Below are 22,986 nucleotides of genomic sequence, written 5' to 3'. Positions count from 1 at the left end.
TTATGAAGTGCATAATGGCAGTAATTACACTACTTCCAAGCAACTGGCTTTTAACTAGGCTTGTTTTGATGATTATCAGAGTGGGTGAAAACAAGTCCAGCTAGGATGGATCCAGGCTGGAAAGCCTGGGGAAGATGCTGCAAGATTTCTCCCTGAAATAAAATCTCCATGGGTTCAGTTTCAAACTCTGCTTGGTCAACAAGTGAAAGTGAGTATCCAGGTCTTGAGATGTATCTACATCGAAAAGTCATTACCGGAGTGGGAAACCCTGTGGGTCTGCGATGGCAGGGGGACTGTAGCTCTAGTTTGAGGTTCATTAGTAGGTCTGTCTTGTGGGCTGCTTGTCCACATGATGCCCAGCTCAAGTTGATGATGTCAGACCCTGATTTACGTGGGAATTAAATGTGTCATTTAAAAAAAAAATCTGTCTACAAGCCTCTGATAAATAATCAGTAAAGATAGATAGAGTCCAAGGGTCAAATCCCATCCTGGTGTAAGTGAGCACAATGCCACTGTACCAGTGGTGTCATGCCCCTGACCCCGGGACTGACTCACTGCTCCGAGGGTCTGATGTTGTCATATAGGTACCCTAATGCCCCTTCATTGTTTCCTGGTGCTTTTGTTTATCAGGAGACTCTTTCAAAGCGCTAGCCAGGAGTTTTAAAAATGACAATAGTGATTTTGGGTGTCTCAGGTTTTAGGGGGGGTTGGTGCAAAGTCCTGTGGGTAGCTTAGTGCAAGGAGGCTCTTTTAATCTTCAGAACACAGCTGCCCTGTTGTCTTTAAATGACTGCAGGACGGTTCGGGGGCACTCGATGGGACTGGTTTGGTGGGGATATTTTACCAATGACTGTGTCTCCTCTCTGATTAATGTACATGGAAGGATCTAAGCAGCGCTTGCCGGATGCCGGCTGGGGTTTGTACAGAAGCTACGGCCCATGTCGAAGCAGCTTCCTTTCAGCCTCAAGTTGGGTGCCCAGAGAGGGAGGCACCTGCAATAGCTGGCCCCTTTCACTCAGGTCTGTCTCTTTAACTGAGCCCAAGGGTGTCTGCTGAAAGGAGGGGCAGAGAGAGCGTGAGGGGAAGGCAGCCTAGCAGCGCCTGCCATTTATGGTGACTTATACTGAGCTACCCACAGGACTTTGCACCTTTTCCCTTTTAAAGCGCTTACCTTGTGGCAATCGCAGCCCATTCATTTGCATGGGGCACTTACGTAGCTGCTAGACGGTCACCTGCCAACTGTCAGCTCGTGGAGGTGACATGCAGCTTCCCACCTGAATTGGTAGCACCAGGCGGCGCATGTATCCGTGTGGTAGCACCAGGTGATTTAACAGAGGGGCTTGGTTTTTTTGCTCTGAGGATAACATGCTGCTTTATTTGCCATGTTTCCTCCCCTTCTGGAAGGCTGCCCCCCGTTTCCTCTGAATGCATCAATAATACACTCACACCTGGGCAGGTCCTGTCCAGGGAAGGGGCATGGGAACTTGGAGCGAAACCTTCCTCCTTCCTGCATCTTGGGCTTTGCCTTCTTTCTTTCTGAAAGGTGGCTCCATCGTTTTTCTCAGCCAGAGGTGGCAGTGATGGGGACCCCCCCAACCCCGCTATGTCATTCTGCCCTCAACTGTATTTGCAGCACAATGCTCCAGTAGGTCTAGATCCCTCAGGTGGGTCTGTAGCTCTGCCTTCCCGCCCCCCAAAAGAAATCATTCCTGAATAATCCCCTGACTCCTTGAACAAAGAAGTTGCCGGAGAGCCTTGATCAGGCCCTCTGGCTAACTGCTGACATGCTCGAAAATGCCTGCTGAATGTGCAGCACAAACTATGTTCGGTGGTATTTGTGTCTCAAAATTGTGTGACCTCCACAATTGTGTTATTCCAAATTGGTGCATACCTGGGTCTGGGTGAGCCCGAGCTTGAAGCCTTTGCTGGGGCTGCTGCCCTTCGCATGCTTGAGTGTGTGTAGAGAACCCATGGGAGGATTTGTCCGCTGGCTCAGGGAGGAGGGGATCATTTGCCCAAGAGGTAGACCTTTGCCTTTGCAAGGGATTTAAAGGAAGTCCTGTGAAGTCAAGCAGAGGTGACGCCTCTCATTTTTTACCCTCCTGAATGCTTACTAAACAGACTCATCAACTTTGTGCTGAATGTCGCAAGAAGCAACGAGTGGCAGTTTGTGCACCTGTGGACCTCTGGGAGCCACGCTGGGAGTCTGTTTTCACTGTTTTCTCCTCTATGCTCCATCTCCCTCCTAGCAGGTTTACACCTCCAGGGAGTTGAGTTCCTGCTGTCTATGATGCTCGAGCATTTATGTGGGAGCACCTGCTAATCCACCCATCCCTGGCTGCAGAGTCCAAGGGAGCACAGACAGTTGGGATGGGTTTTAACTCCATCTCTGCCAGAGCCCGTGTGGGGTCCCTTTACCTCATCCTCATCATTTCTCCTCATATATCTGAACATACTTGGTGCTGCCTGATCCCGGAGCCCAGGTTGTGTGGGTTGCTGGTATGGCCGTCTCCTCCTCTTGTGTAGCAGGGCTGGGGTGCTGAGCTTTCAGCTGCCACCTCCTCCGCTCTCCCATAATTACATCAATAACTTTCTGATGATCACTCCACTTCTAATTCTCTGCTTCTGGTGCAGACATGAAAAGGGGAGGGAAGGGTCCTGTGAGAATTCTAAACAACTCAGCTGTTGATTGATATGGTTTAATTATGCTTGAACTGCCAGTGCTGATTTCCCAGGGCACTTGGGGTTTTGGTTCAGGAACTTAAGAGCATTACAGAGCCAGCTGTGAAATTTGGTTCCAGAGCCAAAGAATGAGAGTGTGTAGACCCTGAGATTTTGTCTTTCTGTCTTTCTTTTGTCTTGTTATAAGAAAGAAAGAAAGAAAAAAGGAAAAGAGTCCTGCTGCAGAAATCTTGCAGTTTTAGCTTGCTTTAAGAGCATTTCTTTGCATGGTTGCAGTTATAACTTATGAATACATATAGTCGTTTGTCACAGAGAGAAATATCTTCTATAATCATTCAGTGCTTTCATCTATCAGTGTTTATATTCATAATTTTAAGTGACTAGTAATGCCATAGATCAGCTAGCCATATGTCTGAAACCTAAGAGTGATATTGCTGTTGGTTTCTTTGTTAGTAATGCAAATGTATCTGTAAGACAGGCCATGTTTTTGGAAAGCGTCTCTTTTGTACAGATGTGTTTAATTCTCTGCAGCTCTGATGAATTAGCATATATTGGGGGCCAGTCGCTTGCTGTGCTCTACGACAAGTTTAACAAAGACAGAGAGCAATGAGCTCATGCGTGCGGGGTATTTGTAAAAAATGCGCCCTGATACAGATCGATTATTTTGTGAGTCTAGCTTTGGAAATAATTCATCTTAACATGCCTGAGCTTTCTTATGAAGCTTCTCATTTATTTCTGCTTGGAACTGAAACATCATTTTGACTATGCCGATGTAAATACTTTCAGAAATTCTGCTGCTATTTTTTCCCAGCTGTTTTTCGGTGTGCATGTTGTTATCCAGCATATGGTTCTCAGAGTTCTGCTATATTCATCGTCTCAAAAAAGCCATTACATCAGGAGCGATGTCACATTTTTCAGAATTGTATTGCACCATCTGAGCATTGCAGGCTGTTGGTCTGTTCCCTGTCTCCATTTCTAACTTGTGAGCAACTGACAAACAGGCAAAATGGGTTTTAGGACAAGGTTGTTTACAGGTAACTTCTGTTATTCCAGATGTGTCCAATTCAGATCCTTCTTTCCATTATAAAACTGCAAACTGCCTGGAGTTTCTAGGAATTCCGTTTGCCTTCTAAACTCCAGCCTCTCAGCTTTGATTGTGGAGGATGAGCTGTGCATGGTGCTTGTAGTCTCAGCTAGCTCTGTACGTTTCTCCTCCTGCCTTCCTTCGGGGAATAAATATTTTGGGCCTGCTGTACCCCAGGAGATGCTCCATGGGCTTACAGCACAGGTGAATTTGGCTCTTCGTGTGTTCTATAGATTTCCTTGCTTAATGCTGTAAATTTTCCAGCTGTTACTCCCAATGGGGTATAAATATCTGTTCAAATCTCTTTCCATCAGTTGCACGGTTCACCCAAAGCTGAGATCTGCAAACTGTCTTAGGGCTGGTCTACACTGGGGAGGAAATCGATCTGAGATACACAACTTCAGCTACGTGAATAGCATAGCTGAAGTCGAAGTATCTTAGATCGAGTTACCTACCATCCTCACGGCGCGGGATCGATGTCTGCGGCTCCCCCTGTCGACTCCGCTACCGCCACTCGCATTGGTGGAGTTCCAGAGTCGACAGGAGCTCGTTTGGGGATCGATATATCGCGTCTAGATTGCTACCCGCTGATTGCTACCCACTGATACGGCCGGTAGTGAAGATATAGCCTCAGTGAGCACATTCCCCCATCGTGAACGCCAGATCTCCTAACTGCTGTCTATTATTTATCATCACTTCTACCATGGAGTCCATCTTTCAGTAATATGCTGCCAGTGAAACGGCATATTGTGCAGTATCTCTGCCAGCATCACTGGAGTCACAAGTGTACATACAGGCAAGCTAGCACGGTGTTTCTTCTGTAATTAGCTCAGCCAGGAAAACAGCATCTGCTCTCTTGTAAAGAACTTGAATTCTTCCCCCTAGTTTCCACCTGCTTTGGCTGCGGGACACAGAGAGGTGAAGTGATTTGTCCAAGTCGCACAGTGACTTGGAGTCTGAAGCTGAATGTGGCTTGGTGGCCCAGAAGCCTCTGGTTTTGCCTTAAATGCAGTCTCTTCAGCAGTAGCTTTAGAGATGTGGCAGGATTAGCAGCGGTGTGCTTTTTGAGGGCTGATGCCTTTAACTCCCTTCGGGCCTGATTTACCACTGTGTTATCTAGTTCCACATGGCATAACCCAATCACTGCCAAAGGAACTGCTGTCCTCGACCAGACCAGCAGTCCATCCAGTCCTCCTGTCTGTGCTAGGAGGTGTGAAGTGAGGATGTGTAACGTTCCTGAGAGGGAAGGAAGTTTCTTCCTGGCTCCAGGAACTTAGTTGGCTTATGGCCTGAAGTGTGAGAGATTTTCTGTCCCTTCCACGTTTTCATCCTGGCTGCTGTAACTAGGGATGATGATCTTACCATTCATACAGTTATATTTATACATGAATTGAACAGTCATAAATTAACCAACAATCCTTTTAACTTAGTAAGAGAGTTTACCAGAAAACAGCCGAGAGGAGCTGATCTCTCATTCACTCCAAACGTGACCTTTGCTTCCTATACATCTGGTGACTTCCCAGCAGAAGGGTCAAGGACTGTAACAGCCAACTGTCAGCGCTCGCTGGTAGACCCCTCTGGCTGGACAGGGATTCTGAAACAATGACAGTGTTTTCTAAAAAACCCCTCTCGCTCTCCACTGCCTTGGCAGCTCAGCACTCTTGCCTAGTAAATATTTATTTAGCTGTCCCTGCTGTTAGAGATGATAGCCTGGCTTCCCTTTAAATCATCTTCCCATCCAGGGTGTGCCAAGCCTTGAATTTTTGGCGAGAGCTAACCCCATATGTGCAGGCGGTTACATAGGTGCAAAGGAATGGGATAGTGGAGGGTTGCATGACAACCGCAGCTCTCAGCTTTCATGCCCAGGTCATTTTGTTCCTCTTCCCCAATCATATTTCAACTGTCTCTGGTAATGAGTTGTGGTTTTTTAAAATAATAATAGTGGTTATTCTAAAGACAGCGTGCAGTGAAGCATGGACGTCGCTAATTCACTGCAGTTGACAGCTTTGCTCGGTTTAATTGTAACTAATGAGCTCCTTCTTGCTGATAATATAAAACACAGAGCCATTGCTAATCTGCAGAACAATCTTTTATGCTCTGATTTGCGAGTCTAACTGTAATTTACAACCTGGGAGGCTGCAGTAATGCCAAAGAGAGGTGCTTGGAGAGTGTCTGTAAAGGCCTGTAGATACTTTTACTGCAGTTGAACTCTGCTCCACACACAGCCTTGGGCATCTACGTCTACATTACCTGCCGGATTGGCAGGTAGCGATTGATCTATCGGGGATCGATTTATCGCATGTAGTGTAGACACGATAAATCGATCCCTGATCACTCTCCCATCGACTGCTGAACTCCAGCTTGGCGAGAGGCGGAAGCGGAGTCGACGGGGGAGCTGTGGCAATCGACCCTGCGCTGTGACGACGCAAGGTGAGTTGAAATGAGATATGTCGACTTCAGCTACACTATTCTCATAGCTGAAGTTGTGTATCTTAGGTTGATTCTCCCTCCAACCCCACCCCCAGTGTAGGATTTTAATTCCCTCACTTTTGCAAATAAAAATGGAAATAGTTGCAGTTGTCATGCAGATATTGCAGGGTGAAGAGCAGGGGAGGGGACTGGCTTTGGTTGCACATCCTGAATAACAGAGCAGTGAATTCCCAGATCTGCACCCGCAGGTTGGTTCTTAGGCTTGTGACTCTGACTTCTGCCAGCCAGTCTCAGTTTTGGCACCAGTATCCAGGGGTGAGATTTGCACTTCATATTAAAATCACCTCCCTTTCCCCATTGTGCCATTTATTCGAGTGACTATAAAGTCAGCCACAAACAATGACTAAAGTACAGGGAGTTCCCTGAGTTGCCTTCTTGATCTTTAGGTAGAGGAGCTGGGATAAAATTCAGACCTCGCTTGAGCCTTGGCTTTGGGTTGGACTTTGGCCTTATTAATTCTGAAATAACACATGTAACTGAAGGGAAACCTTCCTTCCCACGGCTTCTGGGTGCTTTGGTATTGACCTGCATGACTTTGATCTCTGCATTTGATGCACTTGTGCTTCCATCTCTCTTTGTCATGAGGCAGAACCATCCGCTGAGTTCTCCTCTCCGTAAGACTTAGAAACAGAGGGTGTTGAGCCAGGCCCAGGTGAGGTAGGGTGGACCAGGACTGTCCAAGTGAGAAAGAAGCAAGCCTATAGGTGGGGATGGGAGATAGGAAGTGTCTGTTAGGGGTAGTAGAAGAGAAGAAGGTGGCCTGAGAGGAAGAAAGCCCAAGGTTTTGTGGGTAGAATAGTAGCAGTTGTGGTGAATCTGGGCCTTATTTAATGTTAATCGCTACTGCTTCCCCTCAGGGCCTTCGAGCGCCACCTGTAGCCTGATGAAGGTCCCCCAGGGGCTCCCTGCCTGTCAAGAGTCATTCCCTTGATATAATAAACCATCAACATACCCAAATGCCAAGTAAAATTCAGAGGCAATTGGAGGATTGGCTGGAATGGTCAAATAAGGTATCTTAGCAACAGAGGTAATTTGTCTTCCCGTAGACTGAATTTGTTTTTTAACAGCTTCAGTCCTGCTGAACATAGCTGCTACAAGGGGCAAGCCCTGCCTTTCAACATATGAGGATGTTTTTTCGAATCTCTGATGCCCCATGACTGCTCTTGTTCTGTTGCAACAGTGACATAGTTAAAGACCCCCTAAATCTTTTCAGTTTTGAGTGTACAGGAGCTAACTCAGAATGCAGAGAGAGGCTGGATGGTTAGGAGAGATGAGGTTGGGGAGGTTGTAATGGAATTGAAGCTATTTGGAGATAATTTGAATATTGTAAATCTTGCAATAAAGCGAAAAGGGAACAAACCAAGCCCCATCTAGTTTCGCCCGGTTGAAAGTCATGATGCAAAACCAGGCACCACCTTCTACCCAAAATAGAAAGACATTCATATTTTCTATGTAATACTTTGGAAGTTAGTGGTGTGTGAAGCACCAGTGCTCCAAATTTTTGGCTTGAGGTCTGATATTTCTTGTGGACTGTTGAGTCCCTGGAAGCTCTTCAAATCTTGGATGGCTATTCGCACCACACTCACTCAATTTCTAAAATCCTTTCCCAGCTTGTACTGGGCTCCATATAAAACCTGGGGAAAATTCTCAAGGGAAGCAGTGTTTCTTTGGTTGCTGCAAAGTTCTGGTCAGGAATTTGGAAGGATTATCCCTGGGACATCACACAGAAAACAAGTTATTGGTGGCCTTTAACAAGATTAGATCCGCTGTCAACGTGCTGTGTAAAATACAGCACACAGTGAGTTGAAACAATATCCTCCTAATGGACTGAACAGTAGATAAAATAACTGACTATATGATGAACAAGCAACAATATAACAACACTGAATCTAGCCAGTCTCATTGGAGATTTACGTACCGTTCTTGGGCACAGCAATCTCATCAGACTAAACATTAATTCTGTTTCCATAATGAAGTTAACATGTAGCAAATAACACTGAAAATGGCCAGCAAAGAAGACAGCTTCTCTACTTGGTTTGGGTAACATTGCTATTTTCCAGTTAAACTATAAAATATTTTCACCTGGGAGCCCTAAAGGAACATAGGCAAGTACCTTTTTAAAACAGTTTTAGCTCTCTGGTGGGTATCCTCTTAGGAACTTGAAAATGGCATGTGTTTTTCTTTTTCGAAAACAAGACATGGATGTATTGTTACCTGAGCCTGCAGTCCTCACACAGGCAAATCCTCCAGTGAAATCTGCAGGGTTGGGCCAGTAGATCCTCCCACACACTGATGCTGCAGCAGCTCCCTTTGTGGCTGGACTACCTTCACAGGGAGATTTATTGTGCTGTGTTTCAGAGGGCTTCAGATAAGGGGAAGGATTTGGTCAAGAGGAAGGCACTTGTAGTTTGCTCCAGAGAAGAGAGAGGTAATGGTAGAGTGTGACAGCAATGGGAGCCACCTCCTCCGAGTGGGGTTATCTATCCTTTGCCCAAACAATTAACAGGTATGGGGAACTTCTGGATTCCCAGGTGGCTTTGGTTGACAAATGCATCCATTTTTGTTTCATTTGCCAGCTGTCAGGCAACCACTGCCATTTCTCTGTGCTGCGACCCTTGCCATGTGTGACATGGTGGAGGGTCTCTAACGGGTTGCCAAGGAGTGAGGGGTTAGCGGTCACTCTCTTTGCCCAGGTGCTGTAGAAGAGGGTTGTGAGAACGAATGGCTGTCGGAGGACAGAGAATGCCCTTAGGAAAGTCAGGCTCCACTCCACAGCAGGGAGGTCTTTCTTTACTCTCTGGTTATGTTAAAACTTTATCACTATAATACTAAGGGCCAGATCTTCAGCCGCTGCATATTGTCATGACTACTTTGATCTGTACCAGCTGAGGAGGAGATCTCACCAATTAGGGATCCTTCTGCTGTGTGGCGCATGGAGTGCTTCCACCGGGGCTAGCCATGTCTTTGTGACTGCGAGACTAGGCCACTGCAGTGTGGCCTGCGGCAGGCCCCCCTCGATCACATGGCAGCTGCAAGTCAGTGCAGAACATGTCTGCCCACTTGCTGTGAAGTGAGGGCCATAAGGAGCTGCTCCCCCCAATTTTCTGAATGCAGCAGTTTCTAGGTACCACGCTCGATATTAACGTGGATCTTCCGGGTTTGATCCTGACCTGCTGAGGAACTTCCTTTCTTCCCGTGTGCTGCCATCGCAGGTCAGCTGGGGCTCTCTCTTGCTGAGCCACTCTAGCTTGGGGGGCTGGAGTCAGGGCATTCTCGCTAGAGATCTTGGTCGTTTGGGAATTTGCTTTGCCTCCTAGCTTAGAGGTACTAGAATCTGTTGTCCTGCAGGGCACAATGGAGTGGCTTGTACCCCCGGGGTGTGATCGGGTTAGCCACACAGCTTGTTTAAGAGGCAGTAGTGTGTCTGGGATTACACAGGTTAATGTGTTGCTGTGGCTTTTTAAAGTATATGCATGTGGGTAATTATCATGGCTGCATTTTGTCACTGCGAAGTCTCATTCCCAGTAGCTGATTGGTGCAGAGGGCCATCTGCAGCTTCCCAATCCTGGGGCCAGCATACTTCAGAGTAGCCCCAGGCCAGACCTTGCGACACCCAGGCACATCATCTATTTCTCAGCTGTAAGTGTTGGTGTAGGAGTTTTGGCTGCTTTCCAGCCCTTTTGTGCTTTAGGAACAGCACAAATTGGCCAGAATCCGGCTTGGGATCGGGCCCCAGAGTAACATCTGGTTACTGGTCTGTGCAGCATTCTAATGGTTTCTTATTTAAATCTCGTTCACAGGATGCAGTGTGGGAAAAGGTGGGTCAGAAATATAGAAACAGCACTTGGTGGGGTGGGACATATTTAGAGGTGGGAAGATTTTGAGATGAAACCTTTACTAACTACAGCCCCAGTTAATTCAGTTCTCTTTCCTTTCTGCTCACAGGGTACAGGTTGAGTTCTACGTAAATGAAAACACCTTTAAAGAACGTCTCAAGCTGTTCTTCATCAAAAACCAAAGATCAAGTAAGTGTTTGTACCAAGACACTCTATGACAGTTTTATTTTCCAGGTAATTACAATAATAACCAGGTTGTCTGTAATGAAAAGAATGAGGGGAAAAAATGAAAAATCTGACTGGCTACAAAATAGAAAGAATCTCTCTCTCTCTCTCAGGTCTGTTAGCCACAGCAAATCTGTTTGAGCAATATTTGTGTGGAGCTGATGGATAACAATGTGCAGGATAATACTTTTTTTTTTTTTTGCATACTTATTAACTTGAGCAATAAATTGCTCCTCCCATTGACAAGGCTCCGTCAGTCCTAGGATGGGAAGCAAGTGCCATCTAGTGGTTGCAACAGTTCAGCACTGTGCCCTTGGCACTACTGCCTTAAGGGTTCTGTTTCCTGGTGTTGATTTTTCAAAGTGCCGTTTCCCAACACCGAGGACTATCTCTTTGCATGTTAGCCTTAGACGGAGCTGAGTTAATGAGTTTCATCTGTGAAAGCAGACTGGTATGGGAGTGGGTTTCCTTTCTTAAGGAGAACGTGATTCCACAGGGAGGATGGGAAAGCTGCATCTTATATTTCTATTGTCAGCATCACAGGCATTTATAGCATGTTCACTACTACAACACCTGGCTGCAATTTACGAGGGTGGTGCTCAGTGCCTCTAGATTTACAAGTGAAATGACTACCCCTGTAATATTGTTGTCGCCATGTCAGTCCCAGGATATTAGGGACAAGGTAATATCTTTTACTGGACCAATTTCTGTTGTTGAGAGAGAGATGTTTTTGAGTTACACAGCTTTCAAGCTCTTCCTATTACCTGATCAGAACAGCCCCCCAGCCTATTATCAGAAGTGAGCTCCCCATAGAATATCAAGGTAGGAAGGGAACTCATGAGGTCATCTGGTCCAATCTGCTGCTCAAAGCAGGACCAATCCCTAGGCAGATTTTTGCCCCAACCCCCCTCCCTCTCCCTCTCCCTCTCCCTCTCCCAGATTGAACTCACAACCCTGGGTTTAGCAAGCCAATGCTCAGAACACTGAGCTATCCCTCCCTCCAGACCAGGACACCAATTCAAAGCGGTACCTTACCCTACCAGAACAACAGATGCAAAACCTGCAGATGTATCTCCACTGCTACAATGAGCAACACCCCCCATAACAAACCTTTCAAGATCCATGAGTCCTCCACATGCCTATCACAACATACGGCATACCTTATCCAATGCACTAAATGCCCCAATGACAACTCTGTGAGTGAAACCAGACAATCACTGTGCTCCCGAATGAACTCACACAGCAAAATGATAAAAGATAAAAGCACCCTATCACCTGTGGGCGAACACTTTTCACAAAGCAGTTTCTCCCTGTCTGACCTATCAATCTTCATCCTCAAAGGAAACCTGCACAACACTTTCTAAAGACAAGCCTGGGAGCTTAAATTCATAAATCTACTAGACAATAAAAATCATGGTGTTAAAGACACTGGATTTACGGCTTATTACAACAATCTGTAACCCATTAACCCCCTCCCCCCCATTTGTCCTATGACTACAGGGGTGTTAATGGTGCACTTCACCTTCCCTTAGTTTAGCATAAGTAGTTAGCAGATATTCTGTCTGTTCAATCTTGTATTTAGCTGTGACGCTCTAAGTACCTTTCCCAGACCTGAGAAGAGCTCTTTGTAGCTCGAAAGCTTGTCTACCCCTAAAGTAGGGAGCTGCTATTCTATGATGCCCACAGCTTAGCCGGAGAGCCAGGACTAAGGCATTCGTTACTGGGATATCAGATCTGGCAGCAGGGCAAGTTCCAGTGAGAGTGAATATTGCAGGGATGGCAGTGGTGCAGGACAAGACCCAAAGCGGATTTATTCTCTGCATTGCTTCTCACCTGATCGTATACCCGATCAGCATGCAGGGCAGTGCAACAGCTGATGGTTGTGCCATCAAGGTGGCACAGTCATGTGTACTATGGGAGCAATCTTCTGATTGGAGTGAAACATACATGTATGTATGAATCGAGGGACATGTGCACCCAGTGATTCTGGGTTGTATCCACGTCAGATGCACTCAGTTTTGTATTCACCCACAAAAGCTCATGCTCCAATATGTCTGTTAGTCTACAAGGTGCCACAGGACTCTTTGCTGCTTTTACAGATCCAGACTAACATAGCTACCCCTCTGATACTTGTCAGTTTTGTATGTGCACCTTAAAAAATTGTCTTAATGTCAGCAGGCACAATATTCATGGAAGCTGGTATGTAAGTTCTGTGGCACTATCTCATAGATGATTATACTCTCCTAGGGTCAGCCATGGGTCAACCATCTGTCTGTTTACTATTTGTAATTAACTGGTTGCTCCAGTTGTTTAGGATAACCACATCTGTCTCATTCTTATTAAAGCTGAGGATTTTATGTCGGTCAGAGGCAGCAGAATGGGAAACTAATTGATACTTAGTTACTGTGAGTAATGACCACTCATATATATAATATAACTGAGATGAAGAGGGTGATGTGGGCAGCCAGGTGTGCAAGAACCTCATAATTATGTCACTTAATATTCACTCATGATGATAATCACAAATCAATATTCTGTATATATGACACTGCCAGGTCACAGTACTCTGAAATGCATTTGCCGAGGAGATCTTTGACAAACTCATTATGAACTTGTAATACATTTGCACCCTTTAAAGCTATTATGGGGCTCTCGTTTCTAATTGCTGTGTACATCTACAGTTATTATCCAGTTCAGGGCTCCTGTGTCTTTCAGTGTCTTTTCTACAGGGATTCCCATGTTAATAGAAAGCGATTTTCCACGTATTCCCCCTCCCCTTAAGCTATAAATGCTTATATATGTCAGAGAATATGTGTTAGGACATCCCTGATTCCCGGTTTAACATTGTGGGTGTGTTGTCTTAAATGCCATGTTACAAAGAGAAGCTCTGCAAATGTTAGGTTGTCTCGATGAGGTTCTGTTCTGTGTGGGTGAAATTCACCCCTGTGCAGAGAGACTAGCACAAGGTATGTGCACTAATTAAATCCTATTTAAACCCTCAGAATAGTGTTTAAGTGGGCAGGTCATGCCATCTATCTGAACTAGCTTTACTGTGGCTAGGGCAGGTACTGGAAGAGTGAAGCTGTAACAGCATGAACTGCAGTGTGGGCTAACCCCACAAGTCATTACCCAGAGTTTTGGGTAGATTTGTATAGGCCAGACTGCTGCAGCTTCGTTACTCTGGTTAGCTAGATTAAAGCTAGCTCAGGTACATCTGCTTGAGCTGCCATGACACCCAGTGATGGCCGTCTAGACATACCCTCACGAGAGTCATATGCCCTCTTTCACCCTTCATTAAACTTGGCACAAACATTAATGAATGCGCCCTGGACACTTCCATCAGAACAGAAGAGCAATTATGTCTGCTGCTTACCAACCACCAGTGAGGCCTCAGAAAGTCTCCCAGATGGGATTGTGAGTCACAAAGATAAAATAATTGATTGCTCCTGGGAAGCTCTGGCAATGGGTGCCTTCTTGTGGGATGAGAATGAACTGACCTGCTGTAAATCACTATACAATATAGCATGAAGCTGGGTTTATTTTTGTTAAAAACAGTGGCATGTTTATAGGGCTGGGACACCTTGATTCAACTTCCAGCAGTGGTGGAACTCTACATGACTCCATCTCCTGAATTTTCTTGTCTAGGGACAGGAACCTCCAGGCTGCTACTTCTCCCTCCCTTCTAAACATTTCAGGCCATGGATTCCTCTTGTCTGTCTCAAAAATATCCCCTATTTTCTTTGATTCCTCAAATTAATTCCACTGGAAGAATGGGGCTTTTATTTTCTGTCTGAGGGAAGGCATTAGCTGCCTGCAGGGAATCTAGGAGCTAATTTATAATTTCACATTTTCTTTTGTTCTCTGTGGGTTGTATACTTGTTAAATAGCTGGTGTGTGGCATGAGAGGCGGTGCCCAGGAGAGGAGGTTTTAATGGAAACATGCTGAATTTCTCACTTGTAATTTGAAGAATAGCCTGATAAACTGGCTGTGAAGAGGAGGGAGTGGATAAAGTGGCGATTTGAATGTTCTGTTCCTCCTTCTATAAACCACTGAGCATGTGATGAGCAAAGATTGGACCTCAGCTTGGTTGTACGAGTCTTATTAAATGGATGCTCGCTGATTCTGGGGTTAAAAACCTCAACAGCCCACATCCCTCTCTTCCATCCTGGGGGCAGGAGGTTTGCAAAGAGCTGACTCTTTTTGGTTATGTTGGCCTTCCAGTTATTTGAAGCTATGTAGGATGTGGAGTGCACCATACAAGCCTCAAGCAAAGTTTGTACAGCATTCCCAGTCTCCGGCAAGCTGTACGAATAGCCAGAAAAGCAGTCATTACCCATCTTACCACGCATGCTATAATAAGCAGCATAAATTACTGTGTTCGTTCATTCTCATGCTTTAAGGATAATAGGTGTTTAAATACTACTGAAACAGATGTTTCAAGAATGCAGTGACATTAATGGGACCTCTGCTGCATTTTTCTCCCTCTCCCTATTATGGGCAGCATGTTTTCTAAAGACTTTGGGACAAATGATATCCAATGGCCTCTAATTTTGTGTCCATCGCCAATTCCTGGCACAGTCAACTGTGGTTGCAAACAACAGAACGTAGAAGTCTGTTCAGACATCTAGGGCCAGAATGTGGAACTATGCCACTGACGCAGGCAGAAGATCCAGCACATTACAGGAAGGAGAGTCTGGGACTCAGTAGGCATGGGTTCAACTCCCTGCTCTGTGAGATGAAGATCCTCAAAGGTATCAAGGTGCCCTACTCCCACTGAAATAAATTGGAGTTAGGTGTCTGAATACCGTTGTGAATCTGGACCCTCGTCTCTCTGTGCATGTTTCCCATTTGTACTATGGGGATAATAGCATTTCCCTGCCTCACAGAGGTGTTGTGGGGATAATTACAGAAACCAGTTAAGATTCTGAGGTGGTAAAGAAACTGTGGTAATGGGGGCCATATAAGTTCCTTAGCTAGATATGTTCCTATCATTTGCAGTTGATTGTGATCACAAAATTAGATGCCAGGTTGAATTCAGCTTTTTAAAGATATGTCCCATAGTAAGGATTTCCCATTGCACCCATAGCCTCAATCCTGCAGCTGGATCTACCTCGCACTGCTGTGGAACCCTGGTGACAATTCCACCATCTTGCACGTGGATCTCCTGGCAGAACCGGGGCCACAGTTACACTTCAGGAGAGATTTTGTAGTCACCAAGGAGTCAGGATATTCTTTTTCAAAAATGAATGTTGAAATGGAAAGGCTGTAAATTCAGATCAGCTCAAGGTGAAATCCTTTTTCACTTGTTACACAATCAGCCTGTGGAACCCACTGCCACAAGGTATAACTGAGGACAAGAGCTAAGCATGATTCAAAACCAGATTAGACATTATTGCGGGTAATCAGAGTTATAACAATAAAAGATGAAATATTAGGAAGGGGATATAAAACTTCTTGCTTCAGGGAGAAAACCAGCCTCTAACTAATGGGAGTCATGAGAGAATTTTCCCTGATGGCAGGTTATCCATAACTATCTAGTGGGAAGGTTTCTTGCGTCTTTCTCTGAAGCATCTGGTACCACTGTGAGTGACAGGCTATTGCATTAGGTGCTGTGCTGGTCTGATTCAGCAATTCCAACTTTCTTATGACCCTCCTCTTTTGCTCTGGATGAGTATGCAGCTTTTTGTGTGTCTATCATATATCAGAAGCCCTGCAGTACTGTTCTTTCAGACCGTCGGAGGAGGATGTTTTTCTTTTTAGCCTCATACCCTGTTGTCTTTTCTATTGCAGGCCTAAGGATACGGCTATTCAATTTCTCCTTGAAGCTTCTCACCTGTCTTCTCTATATTGTACGTGTTCTGCTTGACAATCCAGCAGAGGGAATAGGATGGTGAGTCTCTATTAGATGGAATAAGGTGGATTTTATCTGTCTGTCTAATCCATCATCGGGTATTTATTAGGATCCCATCATGATTGTCTCTAAGCATCTTTCAGTGTTATTGGTCTCCAGACAGCATTTCTTAATGTTTAGAGCTTACTAGCAATTAAGCATCTGTGGGTGTGACGATACCCTCAGAAGTTCCACCATAGTCCAGTCCCAGATAAAGGGATCTCATGTTCTCTCCTCCTCACTGTAGTGCTGACTCTCAGTAGTTGCTGCAATGGGGAATATACATAGAGAACCAACTTTCCCCTTTAAGGAATGGTTTCTATCCAGAGGTGAGGAGAGTTCTGCGGGCGATAGCAGTGCATCTTCTCTTGCTTCTTTTCCTTTTACCAAAGCAAAAAGAGTGCTGATTCTCCAGCCCTGCTGTGTGTTCACTCCTGAGTTTGCTATTCCTCTTATCCGATAACTTATTTCACACCCTTTCAATCTGGACACTTCAATGCTAACTTAAATTTGAGGTACAATGATACTGCTGGAAACAGGACATGGTAACCAGCTAACCGCACCTCTGCAGCATGGGGAAACCTGAACTCATGCCCCGCTCCAGAATCACAGGCTTCAAGCTTTGCTAACTTGTTGATCAAAGGGAACCTGCTGGTCATACATATAAGGTCATACATATAATTTTTGTCCACTAGAGGGCTGTAGTGGTCATAAACGGGAACATTTCATGTTCCTCCGCCTTGATTGAGTCCCCCAACAATTCAGCTAGCAGTGATATGTGAGGAATGATATTATCACCGTTTGTCTTTTCCCTGCCTATTGTAAACATTATTTCAAAAAAATTGCTAATTCTTCCTGCTCTGTTTTTTCTTCATTTTTAATCAGTTGATTTAACAAATTTGTCTGATAGAATTGAGAATTCCTAAAACCAAAACTAATGACAATCCACCAGTCTATATCTGCCCCTCCAACCTCCCAGAGTTTGTTCCGTTTTATTTATTCATCTACTTACAGCAGTGATGGGAGTTGGAAATCTGGCTGAGTTCTGCTCTGAGTGCTTGCTTTATTATTATTAGCATAAGCTGTGGAGGGAACAAAGCAGGGTATTTTGTTTAGGCCTCTTGTGGGATCGCTGAAACTCTCAGAAGTTGTGGCATATTTTTTAGTGTACATTTGTGATCCTTAAACTACCGTTGCCAGTGATGGGACCCAAAGAATGCCATGGGGAAAGCAGAAGGGCTAGAAGGGGCCAGTGGAAGTTGTGTTTCAGGCTGAGCATTGGGACCCCAGTCCATAAGATGATCTGTTTCCACGTTAGTCTAACTGAACCAACACAGAACGATTAGTCTAAATGTATTTCACAATAGAGCTGCCATTGCGCATCCCAAGGGGGCTTTTTAGTAAGCCAACATTTCAAACCGAGTCTCAGAAACACTGTTGATTTCTCAGAGCCCCTAGAAGTTCTGTCTGAAATTCATTCAGACGCTTCTGATGTAGTTTGAAAAAATCATCTCTTCGTCATCGTTGCAGAAATGCTGAAATGTCGGTGATGCACTGAGATGAAAAATAAAGCTGTGAGCTTTACAACCAGAGATAAAGAACTGTCTCAAACAGAGCTCTGTGCAGTGGGAAATAGCTCCTGTGTGTGTCTATGGATACCTGTGTACTGTGTCACTTTATCAATTAGCTGTCAAGTCACCATCTTTGCAGATGGTTAATAAAAGACTTACTAGTGAAAATTTTGTTAGTACTACAGCAAAGATGAAGGGTGCATGCCCCAAGTGGTCTTGTCATGCCTCATTGTTTGAAACTCTATGATATAACAGTCTGTATATTCACTAGCCCAGTACAACGCACTGGAAAATACAGTGGTAGAGAAATGTAGAAACATTTTCACAGAAAATTTTCCAAATGCTCTGGGAAAAAATTTTGTCTGAGTTTCAAAACTGGAAATTGCCCTACAAGCTGGCTGAAAAACAGCAACATTTTTTGGTAAATGTAATCAAAAAGTTGAAATGTGTCTCATTTGAGTTGTACATCTCCAGTACCGCATGCTGATGGCACCACACTGCTCACTGACAAAGAAAAGATACTGCAAAGGTGGGAAGAACACTTTAACAACATCCCCAATCAACAGTCATCTAATAATGAGGAGGCAGTTGATCGACTGCAGCAGATCGATATCAAAATCTCTCTTGCTGATCCCCCAACGCTGACTGAAACTGCAAAAGCGATTGACCTGCTGTCAAATGGTAAAGCACCTGGAGCAGATTGCAGAAGTCGACAAGTCCAGAGGCTTGCATGTGGCTCTGAAACTGACTGAATTTTTTCAATCAATGTGTTCTCAAGGAACTATACCCCAGGAGTACAAGGATGCATCCGTTGTCCACTTTTCCAAGTGGAAAGACAACAGATAATCCTGCAACAACTGTCGGGGTATCTCCTTGTTATCAGTAGCAGGCAAAATTCTCACCAGAATTCTGTTGAATTGCCTTGTGCAACGTATTGCCCGAGGGTCCTTACCTGAGAGAGTGTGGCTTCAGGAGAAGACACGGGATCATAGACATGGTGTTTGCAGCTCATTAGCTTTAGGAGAAATGCCAGGAACAGGACTCCAACCTGTACATGACTTTCATTGACCTGACAAAAGCTTTTGACTTTTTTAAAATTACATTTTTTTTAAAAGCTTTAAAAATTACTCTACCATCTTGCGGCAGACTCATAGTTCAAATTGCCTTCAGACATGGGACAAATGCTCAAGTCTTTAGTGTAGCCTGCAAACGTTTTCTATCTGTTTATATCCTTGAAGGCACTTGCCCTAAATCCTGTTTAAGTCTTTTGGGAGGAGATCAGCATTGTCATTTCAAGAGCTGAACTGACGGATGATTAGCTATGTCAGCTTTGCTCAGTATTTGAATATGTGTCTTATTTGCGGGTGTCCTTTTTTTTGCCTCTTATCTATATATAATTTCTCCCAGCACAGAATGCAAGTCAATTAGCATTTTGATTCTTCCATTTGCCAAGGCTGCAGGCTACTTATCTAGGTGTGAAGGCAGGGAAAGGAGAAACATCTGACACTTAGCACTGATACAGAACTTTTACATCTTCTGTCCTATCCCTCACGACCCCAGGGAAGGAGGTGAGTAGGCAGAAGGTGAAGTGACCAGAGTCCGTGTCGGAGCTAGAACTAGAACTCTGAAGTTCTTGGATTCACATCCTCTGTTTGGACCATGCATCTTATTTTTGACAGTATTTCACCATCTGGGTTGCTGGGGGATGTTGATATCAGGCCAGTTCTCTTAGGAAGCTGGCAAATCAATTGACTCTTGGAAGAAGGAGAGTGTCTCTGCATGTCTCTGAGTAAAATGAATTCCAACTTCTCTTGCCTGTGAAAACCCAGCCAGATAGAGAACCTGGTCTTTTAAGATGTTCTCACTCTTTCTAGGTGGATACAGTTCCTTCTGTTTGTCCATGCCGAAATGTGATTTTAAAAGAGGCATTTTATTGTCAGATATATTTGTGTTATCTGAGGGTATCTTCACACCTTTAGGCCTCCATTGGCATAGAGAGTGAAACAGCCAATGTATATTAACTGGGGTGAGGCTTAACATAGCAAAGCTCAATGAAAGAGGCTGAATTCTTGCATTCAATTTCCCTGACTGCTTGCAGCAAAACTCCTATTCAGTCCAGAGAGAGTTTTCAGCCTTGGGGGGTGCGGTGCAGTACATGTGCAATAAATGCTGGTCAGCATGGCTGCGTCCTTCCATGGTAATAGCATGTGATGAAATCTTAGCCTCAATACTCTGTGAGCGCCTTTCGCTGCTGTCTGCCTGGCTAGTTGTTCTGGGGAGCAGCTGGTTTGCCCTAGAAATGCAAGTTCAATAGCTTGGGCTCTATTGCGATCTCCTCTGTTTATTCATTCAGAGGCAGCTTTTTACAGTGATAACAGCCATCATAGGGAACAGTGGTATGGTACTCCCAGCTCCCCCTTGCTCTGCCAGCTTATTTTGGATCAGTGGCAGTGGAGAGTAGGTCTGTAATTTGTTTCCGTGTCTGTGTTAATGATTTGCTGATCGCTCCCTTAGTCACCATTGGTAAAATTTCAAAAAATACTTCTGTAACTTGGGCCCCAAAGTCCCATTAACTTTCAATGAGATTTAAGCATCAGTGAGAGTTAGGCACTTCTGAAAATTTTATCTCATGACATTCCTCAGCATAATTATGATAATAGAGATAACATGAGCCCAGAGGGGAAATCACACCTGCCACTCACTCACTTCCCCTCCTCAGGGGTTTCTAAGGATGCCCTAAAACATACAGGGGTGAATTTCAGTGAAGACCCAAAAGTCTCTTTCATTCTTGCATAGTCAGTTTGGACCCATCTACTGTATTATTTATAAAATAAATTGCTATAAAGAGTCATTGACCCTTTAAAATTCTTCTGACCTTTTAGGATGCATTCCACTGGATAACAACACTGAATTCTTGTTGAAAGACACATCTGTGCTCTGCAACAGGAAAACGTTTAAAGAGCTTTGTATATAGAGGGGCAGCACCTCAACTTGTGTTACCTGTAGTAGCATCACTGACATTGGTGGAACTATGACAATTTATGTCAACTGAGGCTCTACCGCAGAGTAAATTTCAGAGGCCATCACAATACACCATTGAAATGTAGCTTGGTTGAAAATATTGGTGTTAGACTTTTCTGGGCATGGGGAGGAATGTCCCAAAAAGCTGTGATGCAAGGAAGGTGGTGACTGGTTTTGGATGAGGCGTGACCGGCTGGATGTAGAGGGTGATGTCACACAGATGCTGGCTTGATTAGATGTTTCTCTAGATGTTGTTGCTTTACAGATGAATTGATGTTTGTTTCCAGAACTCAGTCCATGGTATAGTTTGAGATGAAGGGCTTTTGTATTCAGCAATGCGAACATTTCACAGGAGGATATTGATACTAGATTCATTACTATGGTGTTGCTAGACAATGGCATATGGGAGGTATTTTCTAGGGCTGGCTGGAAAACAATATTCCATTTTTCAAAAAAAATAGTGGTTTTGACATTTGTTTTCATTTCTCATTGGAACAAAAATGAGACCTTTTGAAATATTTCATTAAAAAAAAACATAAAAAAACCATGAAAAACTCTAGCCTGTGGTTAGAGAACTCATCTGGGCTATTGAAAGACCCAGGTTCATATTCCTATGCTGAATCAGATAGAGGAGGGACTTCAAGTTCAGTCTGTCATATGCTAGGTGAGTGCTATGCTGGGGTCGGGTGGGGGGCTCTTCCTTGCCTTCCCAATGACAGCTGACTCAAAATCAGTATGTTTTCAGGAGACATTTCAGTTTCACTTTGAACTTTTAACTAAGTCAAATAGGCTTAGTGCAATGCACTTCAAATCCAAGAAATGCACCTTACACACACTTATCTCAGACTTCAGTTTTGAATGTTATTCCACCCAACCTTGTACTTTAAATTTTTAGCTGGTCTTTTAAGTCCCCATCAGAATAATGGAAGGAACAACAGCCTCAGAAATAACCTACTTAATCAGGCAGGTTCATAGGTGTCTTGCACCTTATGGCATCTAGCTTGGAGTGTTTAACATTTTACAAATACAGGGTGATGGTCCAATAGTAATGAAAGGTCTAGCGGATTAATGATCCTAGCTTCTGCTAGACTCGGGCTTCCAACAACAGAAAGTACATTTGTAATGTACTTTAGCCATTGACACTTTTATGCGGGAAAGCCCAAGGTTTAGATGGGACTTGCCCCAGGAGAAATTTGTTTCAAGTGCTTTCCAATGGTCTTTCTATGTTATGTACCCTCTCTCCTGTAGTATCTAAGCACTTCTCAGTCTTGAGTGTATTTAGCCTCACACTATCCCTGTCATGTAGGGCGGTGCTATTGTCCCCATTGTAGAGATGGGGAACTGAGGCACAGTGAGTTGCCCAAGGTCACACAAGAAATCTGTGGCAGAGCAGTCTCCCATGGGCATGGCTAGTGACTGAACTACTGGACCAACATTCCTCTTGGTAAGTCAGTAGCTCACTTTGAGCATCAATGCCAGAGTCCTTTCCCCATTTGGCAACTTTACCTTTCCAGACTTGTGCAAAGCAATTTGGTACCGTCTGAAACATGCATTGTTGCTTTGCAGTCTTCTGCCCTCCCCACCCAACCCACCTGTCCAGGATGCTTAATTGTGAAGAGCCATGCTACCTGGCACCCACGCTTGTGTTTCCAGGTTGTGCAGTATCGTCACTCTGCATTGTGCCAAACAGAATGATTAACCACTCGCATTCATTCCCATTTTCACTCATTAGCGTCATAGCGGCTCTTGAACTTGGCTCTTATTTAACTGCTCTGGAGACCGGGGAGCAGAGGGTCAGTTTTAGTGCTACTGGTCAGAATTTGAATGAGTGGATAAGCTTTTAACAACTGCAGGTAAAAAACCTCTCTAGGACAAGCATGGTTAGTTGGCTTTTATTGATTGATTGATTGATTGATTGATTGATTTTAGTCTGCCAGAGTGATGCAGCAAAACTGCCTGCATTAGTCACACCTGGAGGCTGGTCTTTATAGGTGCAGAGTGTCTGCAACTCTCAGTGAAGTCAATGGTCTCTGGCCCCCTGGATTAAAACTACTCTAATTGTGGGTATTATTATTATTATTAGACCGTGCTGCATACGTCCGCTGATAGCACAGCTAGCACTGACAACCCAGTTGGTTTCTGCAGCTTCCAGGCTCTCTCTCTTTTTGGGAACAATGGCTTTGGTC

General features: G+C 44.5%; 1 protein-coding gene across 7 annotated transcripts in view; it reads left to right on the top strand.

Annotated features, from left to right (window-relative positions):
• Positions 1 to 22,986, top strand: part of KCNT1 (potassium sodium-activated channel subfamily T member 1) — a 192,998-nt gene that overhangs the window by 103,830 nt on the left and 66,182 nt on the right. For 6 of the 7 annotated variants that reach the window (XM_032767561.2, XM_032767569.2, XM_075060458.1 and 3 more), the window contains 2 exons: positions 10,202 to 10,281; positions 16,109 to 16,208. In XM_032767561.2, coding sequence (XP_032623452.1) covers positions 10,202 to 10,281; positions 16,109 to 16,208 — 180 coding nt within the window. Of the gene's footprint in view, positions 1 to 10,201; positions 10,282 to 16,108; positions 16,209 to 22,986 lie in introns of those variants that run through there. The other variant, XM_032767570.2, reaches the window with a different exon arrangement.

Source organism: Chelonoidis abingdonii, chromosome 24 (assembly GCF_003597395.2).
Source record: "Chelonoidis abingdonii isolate Lonesome George chromosome 24, CheloAbing_2.0, whole genome shotgun sequence".
Lineage (NCBI taxonomy): Eukaryota > Metazoa > Chordata > Testudines > Testudinidae > Chelonoidis > Chelonoidis abingdonii.
Note: the sequence above shows the minus strand (reverse complement) of the source record. Positions and strands in the feature narration are given on the sequence as shown.